General features: G+C 42.3%; 2 protein-coding genes across 5 annotated transcripts; one reads left to right on the top strand and one right to left on the bottom strand.

Moving 5' to 3' along the window:
• The first annotated feature begins 681 nt into the window (after window positions 1–681).
• rai2 (retinoic acid induced 2) lies at window positions 682–5,130 on the top strand. The gene has a single exon (XM_084010876.1). The coding sequence runs from the start codon at window positions 755–757 to the stop codon at window positions 2,351–2,353; it is 1,599 nt and encodes a 532-aa protein (XP_083867002.1). The 5' UTR covers window positions 682–754; the 3' UTR covers window positions 2,354–5,130.
• A 7,237-nt stretch (window positions 5,131–12,367) lies between these two features.
• On the bottom strand, window positions 12,368–27,245 carry LOC311014184 (sex comb on midleg-like protein 2). 4 transcript variants are annotated; one of them, XM_084010617.1, is made up of 15 exons: window positions 27,105–27,245; window positions 24,434–24,544; window positions 23,928–24,002; window positions 20,499–20,569; window positions 19,315–19,552; window positions 18,612–18,700; window positions 18,292–18,535; window positions 16,901–17,169; window positions 16,717–16,810; window positions 15,987–16,190; window positions 15,697–15,858; window positions 15,041–15,169; window positions 14,364–14,591; window positions 14,124–14,272; window positions 12,368–13,786 (listed from the first exon to the last, which is right to left on the bottom strand). In XM_084010617.1, the coding sequence occupies exons 1-15, from the start codon at window positions 27,142–27,144 to the stop codon at window positions 13,661–13,663; spliced, it is 2,229 nt and encodes a 742-aa protein (XP_083866743.1). In that variant the 5' UTR covers window positions 27,145–27,245; the 3' UTR covers window positions 12,368–13,660. The 4 variants fall into 4 exon arrangements, with proteins under 4 accessions (XP_083866743.1, XP_083866745.1, XP_083866744.1 ...); XM_084010619.1 differs by having other exon boundaries at window positions 14,124–14,269; XM_084010618.1 differs by having other exon boundaries at window positions 19,315–19,549.
• Window positions 27,246–27,657: the final 412 nt, after the last annotated feature.

The following is a 27,657-nucleotide window of genomic DNA, read 5'->3' as shown; positions in this document are numbered from 1 at the left end:
AGCACGATAACCAAAGAGACACCGTCCTGCTAGCACCTGCTAACGATGCTTTCTTTGTGTGAATGAAAACCTTGTATCATAACTAGCAGACCAGCTGTGTTTCTTTAAATGACTACCACTTATTTCCCTACTATATGTAAAATAGCATATGAATGTCAAAGTAATGTGAGAATGATGTTAACCAACCCAACAAACTCTGTTCTAAAATGTAACTCTTTAAATATTTAGAAGTTGATCTTCCAAATATTTATGATCAGTCCCTTTTTTTAAATCCACATGAACTCTTCTTCACATCGGCATCAATGATTCTGCACAACTCTGATTTACAAAGAAGATACATCACTGTTGATGCTGCTTGATGACCGTTTGCTGACAAGCAATTTAGTGTTAAAAAGGCTATTTTTTAAATGGAGTCTTGTGCACACATGAAACGCACCAGGGCTATATGACATCACTCCCTGTAAACTTCACAGCAATGAGGATCAGTTGTAACTGGATGTTCTCAGATAAAAACACGTAAAACAAACACACCTAACAGGAGCTGTAATAGACACAACATGGCGGCGGTGTCCTTCCAGTGTCTCCGCTCCGAGGACACATTCCAGACGCAGCTCTTGGTCCATGTGTAAGATTTTCCATTGACGCTGACATGAAACATTGTGCTTCCTGTGTTTCAGCGCTGCCTGGAAGAATAATGGACGAGAGCCGTCAGTAGTGCTTGATGAAGATTTAATCGGCTCCTGAAAACGGAACTATGGAGGGAAGTGACGACGTGTCCGCCATGACACGGGCCCAGAGCGACGGCTGTGGCGCCGAGGTGGGAGGAGGAGAAATCCACGGCAAAGTGGAGGACGTGAATCCTGCTGCTGGCGGCGGCGGCGTGAACAAAGGCAGTCTCTCTGACTCGGCGGACCCTCCTGCACCGCAAGATGTGAGTCCCACCCCGGCTGCTGAGCCCCCTGGAGGCATGGCGCTGAAAGTGGCCACGACCGTGCTGCACCCGGTGTGTCTGGGCGACAGCCAGCTGATGCTGCCCATCCACCTCCAGATGGCGGCGGGAGCAGCCGGGCCTCAGCTCGGCCAGATGGGGGCGACGGCACCGTTCTTGATCGCCAGCCAGAGCCCCGTTTCCCTGCCGCTGGTCCTGGACCAGCAAGTCCTCCAGCACATGAGCCCCTCGGTGATCCCTCAGACCGCCGGCTGCCCTCAGCTCCAGAGCGGCGTCCTGTGTCAGAACCCTCTGGCGTTCGGTCTGCCACCGGCCGTCGACCAGAAGTCCGCGGGCCAGACGCAGGACGCCAACCTGCTTTCCCTCCTGCAGAATCCAGCGTTCGCGGCCATCTTGCAGGACCTCTTCCCGTCCCAGGCCGGCTCGTCTGCCTGCCAGTCGCCCGGCTCAACCTTCTTCCCGCTTCCCCCCATCGCGCCGCCCTACGCCTCCCCCCTGGCGCCGCTGGTCCCTCCCGCCACGCTTCTAGTCCCCTACCCCGTCATCATCCCACTGCCGGTGCCTCTGCCTATCCCCCTCCCCGTCCCCGTCCCCATCCCTCAGACCGAGGACTCGAAGGGGAACATGCCAAAACCAGTTTGCACTGTGAGTAAAAGCACTCAGACTTCTCCTAAAGATGCTACCTCCACCTCGTTGTCTTCGCGCCACTGCACACCGTCGTTCCAGCCGCAGGACGCGGCGTCGCCGTCCTCGCTGCCCCCCGAAGAGGGTCAGGCCCTGGACCTGTCGGTCCGAGGGTGTCCGGTGGTGCTGAAGCAGGAGTTCCCGAGTCCTCAACAGGACAGCGTGCTTGACCTGTCGGTGCCGGCGGCCGGGAGGAGGAAGTCGGACAGGGAGGCGGCATTCCCTTGTGGTCATCAGGACGCCAGCACCGCATCTTTGTCTCAGAGTTTAGACTCCAAACTCCTCGGCAGCCTGGCGTCGCTGGAGTTCAGCCGGCAGCACAAGTGGCTGGTGGACAGCGGCGGCGCCGGCGGCTCAGCACCTCTGAGTCACCAGAGCGGAGCCGGAAACCTGGAGATCGTTGGTGCCTCGCAGACTGCCAAGGTCATCGTGTCGGTGAAGGACGCCATCCCCGCCATCCTCTGCGGGAAGATCAAAGGCCTCTCGGGGGTCTCCACCAAGAACTTCTCCATCAAGCGGGACGGCAGCCAGGCGGCCGCGTCCCTGCAGCAGCTGTACGGCGTGCCATCGGCGTCCCACGGCGAGCAGCACGACCCCAACAACCCGCATAAAAAGGTTGGGAAGAGCCGCACCATCAAACTGAAGAAGGTGAGCTCGCAGGAGATCCACTTCCTGCCCATAAAGAAGCAGAGACTAGCGGCGCTGCTGCCCAGGAAGTGAGTGTGCCCTGGGGGGCGGAACCTGGACTGCTCTCTGTACACTTGGACGTCCAATCAGAGTTTGAGGCTTGTAAAAGTCCGTCGCAAGTTTTTCTGACTTTTTTTGTAATGCACAACTCTGCAGCGTTGAACTGAAGCTGAAGTGTTTCTGAGATAGTTGTGATGTTGTATGAGGTACTTCTACATAGGCGGTGTAATAGTACACTAAAAACAGACAGGCGGACCACAGTACTGCTGTGGACATATGTTAAAATATCAGTATAAATGGACGCTATATTAGGAATATTTTCACAACTTTACCTCGCAGTCAGACCGTTATAAACCTCCTCCAGGCCCACCAGAGTCCTGGTCTCTGTCCTGAGGTCGGCTTGATCCCGGAACCAGGTCTTCGTAAAGATGTGGGACCATCTAATTTTCCTGCAAACAGACATCAGACAGCCAGGAGCATGCTGGGTAATGCAGTTCCCAGGGCGGTCACTTCACTCTTGGTGGCGTTTGGTCGGTTGTATGATATAATTTTGGGGGTTTTTTTAACTGCGGCTCGCTGTACGCTGTGTGTGTGGTTTTTAATAATTAAAGTCCCAGTCGGCAAGTCTGGCGGATCGAGGGCCCTCTGTCAGATTTTGAATGTTTACAACTCTCACGTTCCTCCCCCACGACCACCGAGCTCCTTCCCCTCGACTTCATGCCCTTTGAAATCCCTTAGATCACGCCACCTTTGAAACGCGGGTCCGATGTTGACTCTCGTTTTATCACGTGCACCGTCGCGATCTGTCTTTTTTTCCTTATTTGCCACAGGTGTTATCTTTTCCTTGGTTGTTTTGGACCTCCTCATTTCGGTGTTTAACCGAGGAATTGGAAGCTTGTTGCTACTTCCCTCCGCCTCCCCCCTGTGATAGTGGAATGACCCGAGGGGGGAGGGGCTCTGTGTGCACGAACACAGCCCTGTGTGCTGATTGGACAGGATGATCCGGGCGCTGTCGATTTTTTGCAAAACAAACAACAGGTTCTACGAGGCACGCTTTTTTTTCTTAAACCGGATGATTTATGTTGTTCTATTACAGCATAGTGTCGGCTTCGGTGAATATGATCAAAAAATGTTGCCGACTGGGACTTTAATACAGGTCACCAATTTGTCCGATTTTTGCGTCACTTCGTTAAGAATTAGCGACCTCTGGCTACAAAGGGCCACTGCATCTCCATGTGGCAGTTAGTTTGTGTTATTGTGTGATGAATGTTAAATCACTGTTTTTGTGAATGGAGTCTGGTGGCTTTGAGGAGAGTAGAGATAACGGTCCGACAACGGTGAAAATAATCTAAATACAGCGTCCACTTAAACTCATATTGATTGTTTTACCAGCAGTACATGGCTTTCCTCCCATAGTGTAATACACAGAGTGTGTAGAAGTACTTGTTGAACACCAGAACTGTCCCTTTAACCGGATCCCCTTGGCTTTCGAAAGGTCGTGTTTATAGATCAAGGAACATTTCTCAAATTTATAATAACAGCAAAGACACATTTGTTCAGTTTTTCCACATGTGATTTTTTTTTTAAATTTAAGTGCACTGAAGAAAAAAACAGAAAAAAACCTGATAGTTGAGGCAGTAAATTGCGGCTGGCTGAGACTGTTAAAACATCATCACTGGAAAGCTGCCTGCTCTCTTCTGATTGGTCAGGGGGAGGAGGGGGTTATCATGACAGGCAAATTGCAAGCCACAGTTTTATTCAAATGAACCGCGGCCGTGACTAGATCCATTCTTCACTTTGTGTAACGGCTGGGAATTTAAAAAAAGGGATGTCTTAATATTGGAACAGCAAGCCGGTCCAAATATGTATAAGGAAAGTATTTCTGGAAAAAAACAGCTGCTGGCTGACTTTTTTTAAATTTCTTTTTTAAGATTCAGCTTCAAAAACTTCAAAAGCTGAGAAATCCCATCAACAGCAAGTGCATGAAACACTAGAGAGTTTCCATTAGCAGACTAATGAAGAGTAGCTGGACGTTTTAATATCAATTAAAGATATGATGTGAGCCGTCGGCTGAAAGGAGAAACAAACGATGCTTCTCTGTTGCTTCGGTGGGAGGAAATGCCATTTGTTGAGTGTGTTTTTGTCTGTTATTAGGATCAGTGTCAGTGAGACGCATTAGTTTGGTGTCTGTTTTTTGTTTTTGTTTTATGGAGCATGGTGCCTTCCTGTCACCATGACGACGATGATCTACCATGAGTTGTGAATGTGAGAGTGCCGTCGCACGTGTCCGTTTATTTATCCTATCGAGTGCACTTTGTCATAGTTTAGCTAAAATGTTACAGGGTTTGTCCGGCTTGTTCTGCTAAATCCATAAAAAAAATGTTTTTGTGATTCAAACATTTTCTGTGAATTTGAGCAGACTGTCTGGAGGAGGAGGATCTTTTATTTATATATCGATGTACTCTAGCAAATTACTTTAACTCGTGTTGACTCGTCGGTTCAGACTTATCACTTCTCTGGTTGTACAGGATTTCACCCCTAATTTATTCAGTGTACAACTGTTATTTATACAATCTGTATAATATATATAAATATATATACTGGGTGGTCAGTTAGGAGACACTGAAAAAAACACTTTTTTTGTAACCATCAAGTCTCCCGAAGCACTTTTTGCTTCTAAAAACTGTTGTTTTGATTGAGACAGTCAGTGAAGAAACACCAGAGGCCTGTATTACGAAACAGGATTTGTGCTTAGCGAGGTAACTTCAGGGTTAACCCTGGGTTTTCCGTCCTACGACGCTGGTTCACTTCTTACCAGGGTAGATCGCCATGGTAACTTACGCTGCAGAGCTAACCTGCTCCGGAGCAAGTTATGTTCCTGATGAGAAAAACACCGCCTACTGACCAATCAGAGTGTTCAGAGTCTTTCCCTGACGATGTTTTATATGAGAGATACAGATTCTCATCGGAGGGCATGACTTTTCTGTGTCAGTGTACAGCCTACTAACCACTGTGAATTATGTTTTTTTATGCATTTTATTTGCTCCCAAGTCTGTTTTACACCGCCGGGATTGCAGCTGAAAGTATTACCAGGCTGATATTGTCATACACCACGTTATAAGAAAACATCTTAGCATCACATTCATTTTTTTAAAGTTATATTTTTGGCCTTTTATTGCGGGAGGACAGTGTGAGAGTTAAAAGGGCGAGAAAGAGGGACGACATGCTTTAAAAGAAGGCAGCAGGGCAGATTCGAACCCGGGACCGCTGCAGGGAGCCTCGGTACATGGGGTGGTAACTCTACCACTGAGCTATCAGTGCACTTAATACATTAATTTAATCAGTCAGATCGGGTGCATATGATGGGGCAGTCATATTATATGACTTTTTAAACTATTAATACGACTTACGCATTCACAGTCGGTGAGTTTTTGCTAGCTGTCCCTCCTGCATTTGGCAGATGAAACTGTTGCCTTTTGCCTGCATTATAATAACTTCTTTGTATTTCTGTATGATTATGGTTCGCTCCTCGTATGTGAAATATGCTGCTCCACTGCCGTAGACTGATCCATGTTTGTGATTGGTCAAATACTGCAAACCCCGCCTCTTTCATGTGCATGCTCAAAGCTGGAAAGGGAAATCCTGGTTGACTTAATGAGTTGATAACCAGCGTCATGTGACCACTGATCTCTTGATTGCCTTTGTTAGGGTTACATAAGCTGGATAACTGAAAGATACCCCGGGTTTGTTAAACTCGCTTCGTAGTATAGGCCTCTGGTGAAAAAATATTGGCAGTTAAATGTTTGCTTACTCTACTGTGTGTGTGTGTGTGTGTGTGTGTGTGTGTGTGTGTGTGTGTGTGAGATTCTTTTTATATGGAAGTGAACTAAAATATCTGAGGTCTGACTTTGTCTTTTTTCCCCTTTGTCCATTTATTTATTTTTTTTTATCTCCAATGTGTCTGTTTTGGTTGAAGAAACTTGAAAATGTGGAAATTTGCTCATTAAAAAAAGAATGAAAGTGATGTATTAAGAAAAACCTATCACTACGGTGAGTATGTGGAGGGTATCATTTTTGACACGTGTGATTTTTATTATTATTTTTTGTGTAGCCTAAATACAAACATTCACAATTTAAAGAGGGGGGGGATTCCCAATTAAAACCACAATAATTGAATACAACATTAATGATAATAATTTAATTATTTTAATTGATAAAGGTACCGGTATGTATTATCTTACCGGTATATTAGGCTTTCAACTACAGCCCTGGCTTCTAAATTGTATTTTTTCTATTTACTATTATTTTTGTAATCGCTGCTGGAAAACCGCAGGGAGTCACGACTTGCCGTAAGTCGGTTATTGCTGCGTAGTGGTCCCGCTAAAATGGTCACAATGGTACATAAAAAAATGGCCGCCGCTCTGATTGTCCTGCTACGTTGATTTGAGGGAATAAAAAAAAATCCAGCGTAAACGCGAGTTATTTTTTAATATTAATAACTATTCATTTATCCTGTCAAACTGTCTCCTTATTGGCTGTTAGGTGGGGCACGCGGCCGATCTTAGCTCGTCACACGGCCGCTGTAGACCGGAGACCGAGGTAGACCGGAAGTTCGTGCACGCGAGGGGGGAAAGGAGCGTTCAGATTCAACTTTAACCTCCGAACTTTTTTGTTTTCACGTTACTGTGCGTGTTTAATTTCGACAAATGAACTGGCAGCGGACCACCGACGACCAGCGGGAGCCAGCTGCGGTGCGGCGGGCACCGACAGACGGGTAAGGGGGGGGGGGGGGGGGAGCAAATTAAGCTAGTACCTAAAGTTAGCAAATTAAGCTAGTACCTAAAGTTAGCAAATTAAGCTAGTACCTAAAGTTAGCTAATTAAGTTAGTATCCGAAATTAGTTGTTTGCTGTGATATATTTTTTAAATACAAAGAAAAAACAATTTAGAAACAACAGTGGTATTATGTATAAACAAAGAAGTTACGTTAAATAGTTAAAATAATACATTAAAGAAATTCTGAAAAATGTGTAATAGGCCTACCGTATATAAAGAAAAATATTTTAAAATATTTATAAAGCATGTTATATCAGTTTAAGGAAGGGGGCATTTTAATATTAAATAAATTAAAATGGACATATCTTTCAAACCGACATTTAAAGGGTTAAACACAAATTAATAAAATAATCTCAGATAGTTATTATCAGGAAGAGGACATTTTTGTCTAACAAGTCGAAGTGTATTTGTCTGTAGGGTTTTAAAATCTGACACTGTACAAGAAAACAATCAAGAAAAAATCAATGTAATTGCTGGGTCATTCCGTGTCATTTCATCAAATTTCTGAAAATCTTCCCACCTGACCAGCTCAGAATGTCCTGAAAAAATTCAAGTACAAAGACACACTTGTTAGTAGGACAAATCCAAAATATTAGGTCTCTGCTGTCAATAGTTTTCTGATGAAACATCATTGAATGAAGAGTAGTTTAGACGGTTTTTGACATCATGCTCTGAAAAGCCATTTTTAAACAGCAATATCTGGAAAACTATCTCACCTGTGGCCTTCAAAATTTCTACAATGTATGTCTGTTACTAAACGCCTCCAGACATGGAATACCAGGGGTGTAGCTCAATGATAACCTAGTATGGTAGGTACTTAAAATGTGGCTTGTTGAAATAAAGTAGTACATTTGAAGAGTGGCTGAGCTCCCATTTTTGCAGATAAAAGACTTCTATCACTTCTGCCTCTATCTGTGGTGTTAGCTTAAACATTCTACAAAATATGGTTTCTCTCAGATGATTAGTTTCACAGATATTAAGGCTCAAAAATGGAAGTTAACACATCTTTGCCCGACTTCAGAATCATATTCCAAAATACTGACCAGGTCCAAACTTACTTTTTTTGAAAGATCATATTCTTGTTAAAATCATATAAAAAAATCAGGAGGGTGTTTTACCTCAATTTGTCGCAGTGATTTTTTAAAATCCTGATATTGGTGGGGGGGGGTTGTGGCCGTTTTTGGTACTGCATGTCCTAACAGCCTACTAGTAAACATCACAGGAGGGCAATTCAATTGTGTTTTTTACCATTTACCAAAGACTTACATGTGACTAAATGCTACTGATAAATTTAGCCTCACAAAAACATTAAAATGTAGCACAGTTGTAGTTACAGAGGCAATAAGTCCTTGAATGTGAGTTAAACATGCTGAAAGCAGCTTTTAATGTCTTAAACCATGAACAAACATAGCAGTTGAATTGCCCTGCTGTGATGTTTACTAGTAGGCTGTTAGGACATGCAGTAACAAAACCGGCCACAAAAACCCCACCAATATCAGGATTTTAAAAAATCACTGCGACAAATTGAGGCAAAACACCCTCCCGATTTTTTAATATGATTTTAACAAGAATATGATCTTTCAAAAACAGTAAGTTTGGACCTGATACTTGTTGTCAGTTTTTGGGAATATTGCTCTGAAGTTGGGCAAAGATGTGTTTACTTACATTTTTGAGCCTTAATATCTGTGAAACTAATCATCCGAGAGAGACCATATTTTGTAGAATGTTTAAACTAACACCAGAGACAGAGGCAGAAGTGATAGAAGTCTTTTATCTGCAAAAATGGGAGCTCAGCCACTCTTCAAATGTACTACTTTATTTCAACAAGCCACATTTTAAGTATCCTGATATCTAATATTCCAGGTCTAGAGGCTATTAGTAACAGATATACACTGTAGACATTTTGAAGGCCACAGGTGAGATAGTTTTCCAGATATTGCTGCTTAAAAATGGCTTTTCAGAGCATGATGCCAAAAACCGTCTAAACTACCCTTCATTCAATGATGTTTCATGAGAAAACTGTTGACAGTAGAGACCCAATATGTTGGATTTGTCCTATTAACAAGTGTGTCTTTGTACTTGAATTTTTTCAGGACATTCTGAGATGGTCAGGTGGGAGGCATTTGATGAAATGACACGGAATGACCCTGCTTATCTATTTATCTCAGACTGTGAAAAATAACTCCCGGCATTTAGTATTAAAATATGAATATCATGGGCAGTTTTTTTTTTATTTTTAATTGATGCATCAGATGGTAAACTGTCTAGTGTGTAAATGCTCTACAGTTTAGGAGTCTAAACAGTCTGGATGTTAAAGTGAGGGATGTTTCTAATAAATCCAGAACACACACAGACACACACTGTATGAAGTGTGAGCGACGTCACTGTTTCACTGAAGTCTCACAGACATTCAAACAGTTAAAAGGCTTTTGTTAGTCTGCTGGTAATAATTAGTGTATCTGCAGACTTGTTGTCAGATGTCTGTCCCTCACAGACAGACAGACAGACATTTCATGTTGCAAACAAACCGAAGCAGGCCTGTCTTCTGCCATTCACTAAACGTTATAATCTGCAGCAAATTTGTGTATTTGTATGAATTCGGAGCAGATATTACCTTTTGAATATGGCGTCACTTTTCCTTCGTACGTTAAGGAACTTTAAATTTTTAACATCTTACCTACTTAATAGGTTTATTTTTTGACAAATGACGTGTTTTCTTCTCATTTGACACTTGGTTTTTACGTTGTTTTGATACTCCAAAACATTTAAAGAAATAAAATAATTTAATCTAGTTTTCCTCACAGAACTGACTTTTACTTTACCTACTTTTGTGTGTCTACGGTATCGCAGCTCTTTTGTCAGTCATGTTTTCTTTTCATTTGAACTAAATGCTAAAAAGTAGGACAGTAGAATGCATGTTTTTAAAAACACCCCTTAAAATCAACGAGACCTCACCTCGTGCTCTACATCGTAGTCATTATTTTATTTTTAATTTGATCTTTGTACTTTTTTTAATTCCATGTTTTTTTTAGGTCAGACTGGTGAATTGAAATAAAATCATTTTTCTTCCCCTCTATAAAATAATAAGTTGCAGTCAGTCAAAAACACACCTATTTTTGTTTTTTGGTCGATTTATAAAAAGGAAATACACAACATCATAAACACATAATTGTTTATCTGGTGTGACAAATGGACACATTTTTCAAGTAGTTTAAAGAAGATGCGAGAGAAGGAAATCGACAACACTTAGATCCTGTGTTGAATATCATATGGCACAAGTCTTTTTTTTCTTTTTCTTTTTTTTTTTAAATTGAGGGAGTAACAGGAAAATTCTGTTCAGTATATTATAAACAGTATGCTACAAAAAGCTTGTACTAACAAAGACCACATAAACCTGAGAAATGTCGTAGGTAAAGCAAGGCAGAGTCTATTACTTACTGGGAGTATTTGAAACTAAACGCGCCATGTTAATAAGCATCAAAAAAGCAGAATGGAAATCCCCTTTATCTTCACATTTCTAACTTGTGTATATGATTTCCTTAAAATATTACGTTTCTACAAAATGTACATTCTGTCGCTGATATTCATGGTTAAACCCATAAAACTGTACACATCTGTTTTCATTGCTAACAGTGATTGTAACGGTCAGAAGTGACGCCGTCGACAAGCTTTACGTGTTTTGTGAGTGATAGAAAATATTACATCCAAACCAAACAAAGAAAGCCCCCCCCCACTCTTTTTTTTTTTAGAAATGTTTCCTTAATACGTCCATTGAAATTGACGAACTGGAGTTCGGGAACACAAATAGTTTGACGTTGATAAGAAGAAATGCGTGGAGGCCGGTGAGAGGTAACAAAACGGCTCGCTAAGACACTATGGCATCACGCAGAAGAGGATCCTGCGGGACGTTTGTAGAAAAAAACAGATGAGACCCTGCGGCGCCGACGCTGTTCGAGGAAATGAAAAAACGGTGGTTACACTTGCATTTCAAAATGATTTGTTGTTGTCCGATCACGCAGTGATGTGAAATAGTGGCAGTTCGTAACATTTTCATCTATTTAATTGTCTTTTAAGTTCCTATCTATCAAATAGTGAGTTAAAACAATGGTGATTTAACATGACCCACTAATGAAAGTACTTGCTGCATTGCCCAGAAATAGGATCTCTGTGTTTGTGGCGACATTCCCGCGCCAAATTCAAAATTAGTTTTGGCTTTTTATGTCAGTCAGCAGTGGTTGGTCTGGACAGATGGTGGAGCTACTCACAGAAGTATGCTGCGTTTACTTGTAATCGGAAATCGGTAACTTCCAACTGCTGAGTCAGGATCCCTCTAGTCTAAAGTGATGACCGGCACTGCTGACTCACAATGGAGAATCAACAGGCAGAGAAAGCAGAACGTTCAACTTCCAGTCCCAAGAAAAAGAAATAAAAAAACTAATGGAAGTGAAGAAGGAAAATCATCAAGAAGCAAAGTGACCGCCAACGAGGGAAAACGACGGACCTTCTTTCAGTTTGGAGCATTTGAAGGCATCACACAGATGAGAAACAGTCGACACAGTTCAGTGAGGGAGACAAGGTCCCAGAGGCTTGCCTGCAGTTCCATCTACTGCCAAAGAGGCCGCTAAAAGCAATGCATCTCAAATCTTACAGACTGCCACTTTAACTGTCGAGTTAAAAATCGGACCTCCGTCTTGTTTGGATCCGATTAGCCGGACAACACTGGAGTTTTGGAGCTCAGTGAGGTGAAGAGCAGTCCTGTTAAACCGCTGATGATGAAATCACAACATTTACTGATTCTGCTGCTTCAAAATAAATGCTTTTAAATTACAAAATAATGGGGGATCATAATTGTGGAGAACTCGCAGGAAAATGTGTTCATCAACAAATTTGTTAAGCTTTTTTTTTAATATAAGCTATTTTTAAATAAAACCTACTAATATTTATTATATTACTAGATCACCAACTATTTCAATAATAAATTATTCATTTTGTGTGATTGTTTTAAGAATAAAACTAGAAAATCCCGTTTCTTGAATCTTTGATTTGTGGCCAAAACATGGGCCTATCTGAAAATTTCATGTCACAATTATCTTGCCAAAATAATTGGGATCGACAGTGATCGTGATAATTATCACAATATGCTTAAAACTCTTAAAATGGCACTAAACCCTACTGGAATCCCTTTAGATTTAGTGCAGAAGCAAACGGCTACTTTTAATGTGAATATTTTCTGGTTTCTTTTCTCCTCTGCGACAGTCAACTGAGTCTCTCTTAGTTGTGGACAACAAGACATTTAAAGATTTCATCGATAGACATTTTCCGATGTTTTATAGACCGGTCAACAAATTGATTTCATCGAGAATATAATCAGCAGATTAATAGACACTAAATATAGTAAACGTTAGTTGCAGCCATGTTGTAAAGAATTCATAAGAAAAATGTATATCAGCAGTTATGCTTCAATAAAACAAGGCTAATTCTACTATTCAATTACCAACTATTATGGACATGAGCTGTGGACTAAAAAAAAAAGAAAGACATTTTAGGACGTCGTCACCATTTCATAAACCAATCATGATCTAATTGATTCATCAAGAAAATAATCGACAATGAAAATAATCTTTAGTTGCAGCAGTGTTGTGTGTTCATCAGCAGCTTTTCTTCAATAAAACGTCTACCAATACTGCAGGGAGGAAGAGCGAGCAGCAAAAATACCCGCGGGGACTTTTATTGTGAAGAATATAACAGGAAATAAAAAATGTTTATCCACCGTTTCACAGCTGCTCATTTTTTACCATGAAATATATCTGATCGCTCTCCAATCAGACGGGTCGCACCGAAGTGCTGACAGACGTACGTGGACGCGGCCGAGTTTAGGTCACAGAAAAGACGAGCGTTGGCGCGGTGAAATTGGAATGCATCTCCATCGTTGTTGTTGCTGTCCTCCAGGCCGGCAGATCCACTGATACTTGAGGCAAACGTGTGACGAACGCGATACGAGAGATTCTCGCACAGGGGGGAGGGGAGAACATCTGATGGATTTCTCAGTACACCAACCCTTCCAACCCAAGAATAAAAACATTATATAAGAAGAAACATTCTCCATCTTTGGGGATCCAAAACCAGGATCAAAAGATTTCATCTCTGTATAAAAAAACAAAAGGGAAAAAAAACAACCTGTGCACGTGTGCTGTGCAATGTAAACACTGCAGGGATTCCTTTTCCTTTGGGATTTCATAAAGTCAGATGGCGTCTGTTAACAGCTTGTCGTTCACTGATGAGGGGGGTGAGGTAATGTGTCGGCAACGCACGGCACACGTCCACCCTGGAGGTTCGGGATTAGTCGTGACGTGGATTCAGTCCCCCCTCGAGGTGGATTCTGAAGAGTTGATGTGTAGCCCTCCCCCCCCTGCATGCACCCCCCATGAGTCCGTGTCCAACAAAAAAAACGCTGGCTCCCTCGGGGCTTATTGCTCATGGGTCTTGGCAGGGACCGGGTCTCCTCTTACAGTTTGCCTTGTTTCAGCCTCTCTATGTGGTGGCATAGCTTCAGTGCAGGACCCAGTTTCAGACCCATGTACTTCATGATCATGTCGCTCCGTAGCAGCATCAGAGCCTTTCCATCGATCTCCTGCAGAAAACAAAGAAAAGATTACAATATAATACTATTAACAGTCACAAGCAGCCAAGCTGGGTTTAACAGAAGTGTACGTTGTCATGGTGACATCACCCGTTGGCTTGTGGACTACAGTTTTGAAGCCTCGAGTTCAGCATCTTGTAATTTTTGCAACCAGTAGAAGGAAGTGATCATATTTGGCCTACTAAATGAACATCATGCTGGATTGAAGAAGACTTGAAATGAAGCGATGCATCAGCGAGCCTCTCTGCTCGCATCTTTGAAGTCTAGTGTGAATGAGGCATCAGTCGTGGTGCTCTTCCACATTGTCAAGAAGTAAAAGTGAACGTACGTGCTTTCTGAATAGTTCGGCATGTGGCGCCAACGCCGTGGGGTCAGCATCCCTCACAAACTGCATCACCTCTTCGATGGACCAGGACGAGGGGTTTTTACTGGGCAGCTCTGACGCGAGAGCCTCTGGGCCGGTGGTGGAGCTGGCTGCTGCCGGAGCACAAGAGACACACTGAGCATGTGCAAAGGGGAGAGCGTGTTTTACATACCACCTGCTGTACCTTCCGGACGCCGACCGTACCTTCTACCCGTCTGAGGGGCTGCGTGGAGCTGAGCTCGGCAGGGTTGGAGGACAGGCGGCGCATGGACGTGCCGTTGCCGGGGTGATAGCGGCTGCTGGCGTGAGAGGAGTGGTACTCGGAGGAACTGCGAACCGTTTGTGGGGTTCGAGGGTTCATAGAGTTGGAGGCCGAGTCCATGTAGCGCTGCTCCTTTATGAGGCCGTTCTCCTCGTGAGGCAGAGTCTCTGCTACAAACACAATGGACATTCATGTGGCATTCTGTAAAAGCTCCCATGATGCACTTTGATCTGCCTTCGAGATGACATCCAGTTAGCTGTATATCTGTTAATTTTGATTTATAGACAACAAGCTAGGCTACGCTAACATTGTAGCTGCTCCATCAACACTCCAAATAAAGTCATCGAGACATAAATACGGCAGAGACTTTGTTGACAGACTCTGGTTTCTCCACATGGTCCGGTCTCTGGACTAATGTAAGCTACTATCATAGACCTCTGGGGGACCACAGACAGACTCTGGTTTCTCCACATGGTCTGGTCTCTGGACTAATGTAAGCTACTATCGTAGACCTCTGGGGGACCACAGACAGTCTCTGGTTTCTCCACATGGTCTGGTCTGGTCTCTGGACTAATGGTGGAATCAATACAACTTAGACAATTTTTAAAGTGAGCTGTACCTTCTGATGGGTGGGCTTCGGTGCGTAAATGTTTGGGTGACAGCGGTGCGGCGTACGGCGGGGAGACTCCAGGGAGGGTGCGTTTACTCCCCCGAGCCAGAGAGGGAGCGTCCAACGCCTCCTCTTTCACTGAAACACAGGGATGAGAAACCATGTTACCTCCCAGATTAATCCTGAGAGACCCACATTGACCCCTTATTGTCTGGTCTTAGGGGGGGATATCAGGTCTGGTCTTAGGGGGGGATGTCAGGTCTGGTCTTAGGGGGGGATGTCAGGTCTGGTCTTAGGGGGGGGATATCAGGTCTGGTCTTAGGGTCAGCAGTTGACGCCGCAGGCTACATTCAAACTTAAGGCTGAAGTAGCCCAAATCTCTTCTTTTTTTTGACCATATGCTACTCGATCGACATTTGTCAAAATGTCTGCTAATTTCTGTCAATTCTGCACATGCGGGCTAGTTCAGGACCCAGACCAGTTCACATTGGGATCTGATATTGGCCACAGTTGGAAAAATAGTGTGAACAGGCTTGTAGTGGCTTGTAGTGTGAACGTAGTTGTAGTATCAACGTACATCGTGTGAAAGATTAAAGATTAAAGCAGCGCGTTTATTCTACATGTCTTTTTGCTCAAAATGATCCCGAGGAAGGCTTCCCATTTACCTGACTTGGTCCTGTCGTAGGCGGCGTAGTGGCTGAACGGCTGGCTGCTGAACAGGTTGTCACACTGCAGGTGACGACACATGGTCTCTAAGAACCGCAGCACGAAGGAAGCACTGGAGGCCGACGGGAGTTTGACCACACGAACTCCACCGTCCGTTCTCACTGCAATGAAGGGAGACATGTTTTACTAGTCACATCTAATAGGCCTGTTATCGAGCTGCTATTTTAGAAGCCCCGATACTTCCAGATACTTGATTAATAGCTGGTGTTGTATATCTGTGAGTGTCTACCTCTGACAATCTCTCCTCCTCCTGAATGAGTCTGCAGAGCACTGAGCAGGACTTTGGGCTGGTACGCACAGTCTATACAGGACTGGACCACCTGCTGGAGCACAGCGTTCACTGGTCCCGGGCCAAAGTGGTCTGGCAGATGCTGCATCTGCTTCCGGTCCAGGTGGGGACCACAGTTCCCATGTTTGTTCACGTAGACGCACACTGGCAGAAGACAAGTGAGCAACAACACAGTGAGCCAATGAGAGAGATGCTGTGATTGATGCTGTGTTCACACTAAACCTGAAGATAATTTGTCACAATGACATTCAAAATAAATGCATAGACCACAGGACTATGTGGTATCTGGTGTGGTAAATCACAGATAAATAGTTTATTCTGGGTTCCTCCAGCTGTGTTGAACCAGCCGACGTGGTTCTTGCTAGATCCAGTGAATCCAGCTTTGTAAAATCCAGCTTGGTGAAATCCACCGAGCACCTCTGGATGATGTCATGAACCCAGAAAGGACGGGTTTGGTCTCCTGGTGGATCTGGGACTTCAACATGTACAAAGCAGCAATAGTGGTGATTTCAGTTGTGATGAAGGAGACCTGGTTGGTGTCTACGTGGAGGGAAGTCCCGCCTCCTCTCTGGGGCGTATTAGCATTAGTGACTGGAGGTGAAAATTTGCTTCAGTGTGAACACGGCATCATAGTTTGAATTCAATAATAATGATGGGAAGCTAACTTTACCTGTTGAGACCACGGAGTTGAGGCTGGGAGGACTATCTTGTGGAACCTGAATGCTGGGCAGCTGTGATGGGCTTTGGAGAATCTTAGACTTCCTCTGAAAAATACACATTTATTTGCACTTTTACCTCAAAGGAATGTGGCAATTATGTTCTTTTTTTACCTCCAGAGTTGGGTTCGTTCTCACCTTGCTTCCAGGTTTGGGGCCTCTCTTCTTGTGGGGTCGGGGGACGAGCTGCGTGTTTTCGGGTATGCTTCCATTTTGGGCGGCGGCAGCTGCTTCTGCCACGGCTTTGAGCAGAGCAAGGGTCTCGCTCTTGGGCCGACGGCCTCTTACCCCCTTCCTGACGGGCAATGGGGGCAGAGGGTTGGGGAGTCTGTAGGGGGACTGCATGGAGCGTCTGCTGGGCTTGGAGGGGGACGCCGGGAGGATCGGCATGTTCTTTGGCAGGGTAACTGTAATAGCGGCATAATTGGTATAAAAAAACACTTTTCCCATCATGCCTGCCTAAAGCCTAATGCTGGACTGAGTAGTTTATTAAATTTGCTGATTTATGTTCCAAAATGCTAATGTTTATTTTGTAAGTGTTTGTAATGCGTCAATGTGATGGTTTACAGTCTTGACCATAACTCGGTACAGTTTACTGACGGGCTCCGTAGTGAACTTCACGCTAATATGGCGACATTTCTTTTCTGAGCTGGACCAGAGAACAGATCCTCATTGTTTTCTATGAAGTTGGCAGGACGGGATGTAATGTAGCCCCGGTGCGTTTCATGTGACCAGACTCCAGGAAAAAAAAAAAGAACAGCCTTTCAGCAAACGGTCATCAACCGGCTTTAAAAACGATGTAAGTCAGTGCTGTGTGATGGATCTAATTCATGCTGATGTGAAGAGCGGTAATGGGACTCTTAAAATAAATTTTAAAAAATGTCTGGAAACTGATAAATATTTAAAGTAACTATAGGTGGGGGTCAATGGTAGAATGAGTGTTTAGTTTATTTTAATGCTGCAAACAATGGTTAACAATGAGCTAATACCTCTTTTCTTTAAAATATCTGAAACTTTCATTTCAAGAAAACAATATTTACATAATATTTTACATAAACAAGTCATTTATAGAAATAAAGTTGGCCTACTAGTTAGAGCTACGAGGTATTCATTTACATTTACATTTACATATTCATTCACTCATCTAAAACAAAAAGTATTTTCAAACAAAGGTCAGCCCTAATCACAAAGCCCTGTACAATAACTGAAACCATAACCATCTAACCATTCATTCATTCATTCCAGCTGTAATCTAATGTTAGTGCCCCTTTTTATTCAGACACTCCTACCTCCTCTGGGAGTTGGGTTAATATGGCATTATTAGATTACACGTAACTCAACAGAATTCATGCTTTTTAATGCGTGTGCAGCACCTGCTAAACATTAAGACTGTGTGTATCTTTGACTCTCCCAGACGAAGTAACAACACCGGGTGATTAATGATCACTGTGTTTATATTATTCTAGCTGTTGGCGCACTGACTCTGTCAGAGTCAGCCTCAGTGCTGCCACCTAGAGGCCGCCACTCACCACTGTTGCCTGGTGGCTGGAGGCTGTGCTTTGTGAGCGAGCACCAGCCGACGGGGAAGACGTCCCGGGAGTCGTACTTGCACCAGTAATCGAAGGCTCCCCGCCATCCGTCGAACATGACGAAGACCTCGTCACCCTTCACCTCTCCGATGGTGGCAGGGCAGATGAGGTACGGGTTCTTCTTGTCCACGGCCTCCAGCTTCATGCCCGACTTGAAGTTGTTCTGGGGCGGCCTCACGGGTTCCTGCGACGGGGGGAAATGAGTGAGTAAATCCTCATTACATCACGGCCACACTGTGTTTTGCGCTTTTGAAACGTACCTTTTTAAAGGCCGTTGCTGGAGCCATCTCGGCTCCGTTTAAGGTCCTCAACAGAAACATGGGCCACGAGGAGGCGTTCATCCGAAATCCTGGGGGGGGTTAGGGAGTTAGATTTGGGGTGTTTTCACACTTTCAGACCTCCAAATGAACTCTGAACCCTCTGAAACAAACCAAACTCAGACCTCTGCAGTTTGTTTAACCTGTTCATTGTGAACGCAAAGTTCTCGGGCTTCACTTTGCTGTTGTTTGTCTCGGGATCAATAAAGTATGTATCTATCTCTATCTTCCTCTTAGACTTGCCGTTAGCAATGCCCCGTCTGATCAGATAAACAGCTTCAACGCTTTCTAGACGCCATCCAATCATTACGGTAACAAATGGTATTGGTTGAAAATGATGACTTTATCATGATGAGTTTAAATGTAAAATGTGTTGAGAAACTTGAATAAGTCCAGTTGTTAGAAGTTTTTTTTTTTTTTACATGAATATGTAATATATTGAATTGACACAGCACTTCAACATTTTCTACCACATGGTGTCAAAATGATTTTCAGTTCATTTTTGATGAGTCTACCATTTCTTCTTTTCCTGTCGCAGTTTCATAACTCTGCCGTGGCAGCTCGGCAGACGAGATAAAGATCTTTACACTCTGGAAATGGTGATGAACCGACACTGAACGGTAAAACTCTGATTGTACTTCCTCACCCAGTGGCGGCTGCAGCATGTCCCCGTTCTTCTCACAGGTGCCGATCGGCTGGATGTCTGACGAGTCCACCAGCCTCCAGAAGTCGTTGCTGTTGTCGCTCCCGTCCAGGCGGAGACGCAGGCGGACGCCAGTCAAACCCATCACCGTGGCGATGCACACCGATGTGGAGTTCCGCGGGTCGTGAGCCTCGAGCTTCATTCCCACCTTGAAGTCGTTGGAGGGTGGGACTCTGGCCTGCTGATGAGTGTAAGCAGCAATCAGACACAGGGTTCCTACACCTTTTCCAAAGTCAAATTCAAGCACTTTTCAAGCATTTCAAGGTGCATTTTCATACTTTTTCCAGCACCTTCCAGCTGTGGTAAAATACATATTTGTATACAATACAATACTCAGTATACTTATTATTGCACTTTACCACAAATGAAAGGAAAACTAATTCCACTAACAGATTCACAGAAATATAATCACCAAGTATTTTGATTGTTCATCATCAAGTCATTTTTTAATGCAGAAATGTCAGAAAATGCTGTTTTCAGTCCCTCAAATGTGGAGATCTTGTTTTCTCTGTGTAATATCAAATATGCCATCACATAGAACATACATTTCAAGTACTTTATTCTTAATCCATTCACTTTCCAAAGAATTTCCAGCACCTGTATCAACTCTGCAGACACACTCAACACAAATCATCATCATCACCCAGACAGGTTTAGATGAAGTCATTTAACCATTAAAGAAGACCGTTATGGTTCTTCTTCTTCCCTTTAGTGTTTAGAGTTAAATTGTCTCTTGAGAGTCAAAGACGGTTACTCTCAACTGATTCAGGCCTCCTCCACACGTACAATAACAGGCGATGACATCTTCGTATGCCTATTTGCCATCTACATGAACACGAAACGGAGGGGCAGCGTTTTTTTCTTTTTCACCCTGGGACCTGCTTTCAAAAAACTGCGTTTACAGGCACCAAAAAACGCCAGATCCGTGTGGACTGTCAGCCCAAACGTGCAAGACTTCTGCATTCACACACAAAAAACATTTCCGTGTGGATTGCCCCTTAAACGCCTCAAATCAAATCCTTTCCTTCCATAAAGTGGTGATGTCCCCAAGTAACTCATTAACATAATAGATTGGATGCAACTGGCTGTTGAATATTAAAACTGCGTAGAGATGCAGGAGGACATACCTGACGGAAACAGCCTGGTGGAGCTGGTACAGCAGACGATTCTTTGAGATATTCCTCCCAGCTGAAAGCATCTGAACAGAAATCACAAAGGAAATGTTTTGAATGCAACAACGGCTTTTAAAAGCAAACTGTTAAATAGATTCTTTTGATTTAAAAACTTTTGTAAAACCAAAATCAATATCAAAGAAAACAAAGACAAACAGCAATGACAGTTATGATCAGGCACGCAACAATATCATCACCCTCTTAAAATAATGTCATATTTTCAAAAAAACTGAACAAAATATAGAGTATGATATTTAATAATCATTTCACACAAAAAGGTTTATGAAGAAGTCATCTATTTTTTTTACTTAATTACTCTGATGACAAGCTTAATGCTGTTTTCAAGTGACGTGATGATAATGGAAATTCACCCAGAAGTGTTTTTTAAAGCGATTTAAAATCCTGTTTCCCCAGTTACGATCAAAACTGCAACTTGTCACAACTTATAAAATAACCTTTAAAATAATTTGGAACAGCTAACTTGATCATATTATAACTCATACCCGTCGTGCTGCTCTGAGTAACCAAGGCAACCGACTCGTCCGCAGACAGCACAGAGCTGAACAGAGGTTGCATTGACTTGCATCGTGGTGCATTCAAGTGCCACGCAGTAAAATGAGTCACAGCAAAAGAAGGCAACGTGACCATGATGTGTTTAAATGTAATCTTGTAAAAAATAAATAAAAAATAGATATTAGAGAAGGTTAGAGAAAACTTTACTGACACAAACACTAAGCAGCTTCCTATAAGATATTTTTTAATTAAAGAAAAGAAAAATCGTATTAATTTAATTTTCATGCAAATAACCACTATAGATTACAAAGTACAAAGTTCCCACCAACTTTGGGAGGGTTTAAATTAATTATCAATTGAATTATTATTATTATTATTAATTATTAAAGGAGTCATCACCTGGAAATCGCAATTTCTCTTGTTAAAACATGCATATCTGTGTTTGACCTCAGTTGAAACTTGCCTGAAAGGCTGGAGTTTGAAAGTGGCGCCGTTTTTTCGCTTCTGCTCTTTTTCCGAACAGGAATAGCACACAAGGGTGTGCATTCCTAAAGCACGAGATTTTGATTCTGCGCCTTCGGTGACGTCACCGTGGCGGCTACTTGCATAAGCCCACCCCTCTTTCACCACCCAACCCCGCCCCGTCCGCTACCTGAAATCGCCGAAGCGCCGCCATTATGTTTTGGAGTCTGCATGCAGGCAAGCCCCCCCGGCTCTGTCCTTCCTGCGGCGAATCAACGCGCGCCTCATTACATATTATACAATGCACATCCGGACCAGTCAAAACCTCGCGCGTAATCTCGCGTGATAAAATCGCGGTACGAAAAAGGGTCAGAACAAGCTCAATGTTTGATTAAATTTTTTTTTTTTTTTTCTAATAAGTTTTACGAATTGATCCAAAGCGATCCAAGGGGGGCTGGATACGTATAAAACCAGGTGATGACTCCTTTAAGTATGGCCAATGAGGGGCTGCACATTAGATTTTAAATCGGGCCGAGAAAATCAAGCCCGACCCTACCCAAGCCTTTGCACGTTCTGTCTGAGCCCGGCCCAACACATTAACTGTAATTAAGAGCCCGAGCCCATGTTTTTGTCTCCCACTACTTGCTTGAAATGATCCCATACCTCGGACTTTCCTGATGACTTGCTCAACGTTAATTGTCCCGTTTTTAATTTATCCTTTATGTCTCCAAGCTCCATGTTGCACTTTATCGTAACTCCTTTATTCTTTGATTTAGCTGCACAGAGCAGAACCGTTATGAATGATGCATGCGCACTATGTGTAGCGTCTTTTTTTAATTTTCTAATTTTTTTTAAATTATTTTGTGTAACTTTGTACACTAGGGGTGTAACGGTACACTGAAGTCACGGTTCGGTACGTACCTCGGTTCAGACATCACGGTTTGGTACGAGTTCGGGGCAATTGAGGGGACAGAAAAAAAAAACACATGCAGAAGGCAATTCTTTTTTATTGTGCATGTCTCAGGTTGTACCACCTAGTGTCATACAGTCTCTCTCCTGAGCTATTTGCAACAGCCTGAACTGCGTAATCTAAGATGTAAACAGTAGCCAGGAGGCGGAGCTCTGAATCCATTGAGAACGGCTCAGCGCACTGTAGTACATATTCCAAGCCCTTATGTGTACAAAAATACACCAAAACCGCAGAAGGAGAGACGGAGCTTGACCAGATGTTTGCCGTTGCTATGGCAACACGTGAAAGCTATGGCTATTATCCACCCGATCAATAAATATCCATACGATGACAATTTGGCCCATATAAAGAAAACCAACAATAAGCATCAACAGCCGTCACCCTAGGACCTTAACGAGGCATTGTCACATGTTGTGATGGATTAATTAGAAAAATAAATGTTTTGTTGTTTGTTAGCATCGTAAAAATGAGCAATTCTGCAACTTTTTTCCCCGGAATATTGCCCCCCTCTCTCGGCTCCGTTTTTTTCATACAGTGGCCCTAATACGCCGTCGTACAGACGAGCAGAATATCTGCTGCAGCACGTTCACAAGCACGTAGGCCGCAGTTGTTGTCTTTACGAGACGTCGCGGGGAAGAAGTCAGGCTCGAGGAGCGGGGTGATGACGTCAGCGTATGCATTTTTGCCATCTACATGAAAACGAACACGAAACGGAGGGTTGCCGTTTTTTTTTCTTTTTCACCCTGGGACCTGGTTTCAAAAAAGGGCGTTTTCAGGCCCCGAAAACGCTGGATCCGTATGGGCTGCCGGCTGAAACGCACAAGACTTGTGCGTTTACCCACAAAAAACATTTCCTTGTGGACGGCCTCTAACAGTAGTTCCGTTAATTCGCGCGCCAGTTTTATTTATTTTTATACCGTGTAAATCCACACACCGAACCGTGACCCCCCCCCCCCCCCGTACCGTTTCGGTTCAATACGAATAAATGTATTGTTACACCCCTATTGTACACATTTGTTATGTAGGCCTACTCTGCTAAACATATAGCCAATAATATTTATTGTTTATGACCTAGCCTTCTCCTCAGATTAGGTCAATAGAGCAATGATTTAAAAAAAAAATTAAATAAAATAAAATAAAAAAAGAACGAACACAAACGCTTGATCAAAGGCCCAGCACGATCCGGCCTGAGGGTAGTGGCGGGAAATATCCGCCCATGGGTCGGGCTTGGGCAGAGAATGTAAACTCTACTGCTCGGTAGTGTAGTGGTAGCATTGCCGCCTCACAGCGAGAGTGTCCCGGGTTCGATTCCCAGTTTGGGTTCGGGTTCCTTCTGTTCTCCAGCTTCCTCCCACAGTCCAAAGACATGCAGGATGGGGATAGGTTCATTAAAACCACCAGGTTCCACCAAACACAAGTCAATTTAAAAAGAAGTTCACCTTTAGTTGTTGCAGGAGTTGCACCTGTTAGAGGAACCATTCTCCCTGGTTTTTCTTTTTTCCCATCTTTCTGATCTAAAAATGACAGATCATTTAAAAAAAAAAACTTTTATAAAAACATGAAAATGCAAAAAGTTGTTTTTAATATATCAAATTTTTTCCAATAATCTTGAAAAATTACCATTTTCTACATGTGAAAAATGTTGATTGCCGTGAAAACAACATTTCTCATTTGAAAACTTTAACACAAGTCAGAAATAACAGTCTGCTAATAAGTTTGGATTTCAGAGTGAGTTCAAACTTTGAATAAAATACTGAAGTGTACGCACACATTTGTGCTGAAACTACTCAAAGGCTTTAACGTGCAGCCATAACGACATGGATGCTGATCCACCATTTACCCACACAGGTGTTTCTACTTAATGCACTTGACTAAAGTGCTCCTCAAGAAGAAGAAAAAACAGCCTTCAAAGTCATGAAAGTGCAGTAAAACAACGTCCCCTTGCCTTTTAGCGGAGTTTTCCCCATGGTGACTGATGACCAATGGTGACACGTCGACGTCGTCGACGACGACCAATGGTGACCAGGTAGGCTTCTGTGCCGCTGTAGTTGTGTGTCTGTATAAATAACAAAGGTGAAAACATTTCATATGAAATTCAATTACATAAACAGATTCCACAAGTAGGGATGGTATGAAATATCCAGGAGTTAAAAAGTAGAGACGTTCCCTACTCGGGTAGAAGTACAGATACTTAAGATAAAAGTAGAAGTGTAAAAGTACAGGCTCTGAAATGTAGTCAAAGTATAAAAGTAAAAGTATCCCCATGAAGGACATTTCTACTGGCTGTTTTTTTTCAATCAAAACTAACTGAATCTCTCGTCATAATGTTAATAAGCAGAAATAATAAACGATAATTCCCCTCAAATGCGTTAAAACTTAAATAACAAGCCTGTTTTAAAATATGAGGGAGGAAAAGTAAAAGGTTGTCAGAAAAAAATAATTCTCAATTAAAGTACATATACCTGAAAATAGAACAGTGACAAAGTATTTGTAATTTGTTACTTCCCACCTCAGTTTATCCTGAACAAAATAATTGTGATTCACAATATTACCGTCGATCATCAAAATGTGCTTAAATCTTTTAAAAATGGTTCTAAAACATCCTGTAATCACTTTACAAATATGTGCATCACAGATGCACTAACAGACAATATATAAAAAGAATAATGTGAGAAAACAGAAAAAAACTGCACATCATCATCAAAAGAAAACAACAATCCTGATGACTTTGTTTAGTTTGGAAGCATCACTAGAAAGTTACATGATGCTGCTGGTGGTGAAGATAAAATGCATCAGAAGTTCTTCACATCCATCAAACATCACTAAAAACCAGACGGTAAACATGATGGACAGAAGAAGTCCACACATGATATCTCCATGAGACTTCTCAACTTAAAGCTTATTTCTACAAGGTCAAGCTCCTTTCCTGCTCAAAGTCAACACACAAGTCTCAGAAAACGTATTACATGATGCAAAACCTAATTTAAACAATAATTTATTATTATTATTATAATAATAATAATACAGTTTATATACCACCTTTCTTAACAGCTTTACAAGTGAACCAAATCTGTAACTTAGGATAATACTAGTAAGAACAAGCTGATAATAGTAAAAACAATCTCCCCTCATAAAAAGAGCAACACTGGAACACAATTTATAAAACTTCAGGGAACTATTTATATTTATTTATTTAGATTATTCATCTTCATAATAAAGCTGCTGAGAGCTTCCAGCAATTTTCGTGTTCAGATCATGTTGAAAGCTTCTGTGAATTAAACACATTTCAGCATAGAATGCCTTTATTATCATTGTACAACGGCACACAATTTTTATAGATAAAATATAAATATAGACAAGAAAAGTTGATATATAATGGATCCATTATAATCCAATAATATAAAATATATACATGTTTATATTATGGATGGGAAGATATAGGATTTTATCATGGATTGTGATTTATTTATTTAAACATGGGATTTCCATCAGGATAATCATAACTATTGTCACAAGTGACTTGAAAAAGCTGTATTTTATTTATGCAGGGAGACCTTATGCTTTATGATCATCTTTATTTAAGATGAAGGACGTTCACTAAAAAAAGATCTTACATCGTCACAGATATGAAGGTCTTATCTAAAAAGAATAATAAACGAATAAATAAGGAAAGATTGCTTCTGCCTCATGACTTTTACTTTTGTTATGTTTTGTTGTCACAATAAAAAGAAGTAAATATAGATGGATTAGATTCTGCATCATCATTACTTTGGGTACTTTTATCTACATTGTGATCATATAACAACAACACAATACTTGTGTACTTGTACATATACGGAGTATTTTTTACACAGTAGTACCACTGAGGCTGGGGTAATAAGTAAATAACAGCCGTCCTACATACTGGGGCTGAACCACGAAGGAAAAATAGGAACTACGTGTCGTCAGTAACTGATAATAAATTAAAAAAAACTAAACTGACGCAACTCATTAAGATTAACGGTAAAAAAAAAAAACTAGCGACTGTAAATAATGAAGCTACCGTTGCCGCTCGAAAAGCCAAATTGACGTTGCACTTAAACGGACCCGGTTATCACCTGACGTTATACGGTATTTACATTTATAACTTACTGGGAAATGTTTCCTATCATCGGGATACTTTCCCCAATGTCTCTAGCCAACCTACCTGCTTACACCGCCTCATCACCACCCTTCAAACTTAGCTAACGTTAGCAAACGCTACGTGCCCACATACGTAGAATACCGCGAACTTACTTTTTATATAGATATATAAATATATATAAATATAAAATGAAACTGAAGGCGGTTACTACTCTCTTTTTTATTACACCTTTTGCTTTCGGATGCGTAACAGCAACGCCATACGGCTCCAGGTAATAGTCCGGGCCCAATGTTGACAACTGGGGACTGCTTGATTCTGCTAGCTACCCACTGCTTTGGCTAATAACTAGGTTGGCTAACCTTAACGTTAACCCTCTACGAGCACTTTTCTTCCACGTTATCGAGGAGAATTACACGTAAACACGAGTCGCGTAGCTTTCCTCTGACATTCTGACGAAACTCCATATCGTTAATTACGAAGAAAAGAAACTTACATGTGCCGTCTCTCTCTCTTTTATTTCGAGTGAAGAACATCCACACACTTCTCTCTAATCGTCAGCTGCCATTTTTTCTCCCCCCTCACGAATGTAGTGTACGCTTACACGCATGTAATGTATGCCAAAGATAGTATATATATTGTGTGGGACGAGCACAGATGGGAGCCGAGCAAGCGAGATGGTGCGGCTACGGTGTGTGCGTGTGTGTGTGTGTGCGCGCATGTGATTCTCACGACGCTCACGCTGACAGCCAATCGTGAAGCGGTTTACTTACTTCGACCAATCGAAATCTGTTCTGCTCGATCGTGGTTTAGGATTCCGGAAATTAACAGTAGTTATCCATCTTGACCTTTCGCTCGTCTTTGCTAGGTCTTTCTGATGCTGTGGCTCAAAACAACGAAAATACAAAAAACGATTTTAACTAAGAAACGACCGCATCTTATATTTATCATATTCTTGTATCATATTATATGATATTATTATATAGCAATATTATATTATATTTTTTTACTTTTTTGTATACATTTTTTGGTACTGCAGAATCAGAATA

The sequence above is a fragment of the Eutrigla gurnardus genome, assembly GCF_963514095.1.
Source record: "Eutrigla gurnardus genome assembly, chromosome: 6".
NCBI lineage: Eukaryota > Metazoa > Chordata > Actinopteri > Perciformes > Triglidae > Eutrigla > Eutrigla gurnardus.
Note: the sequence above shows the minus strand (reverse complement) of the source record. Positions and strands in the feature narration are given on the sequence as shown.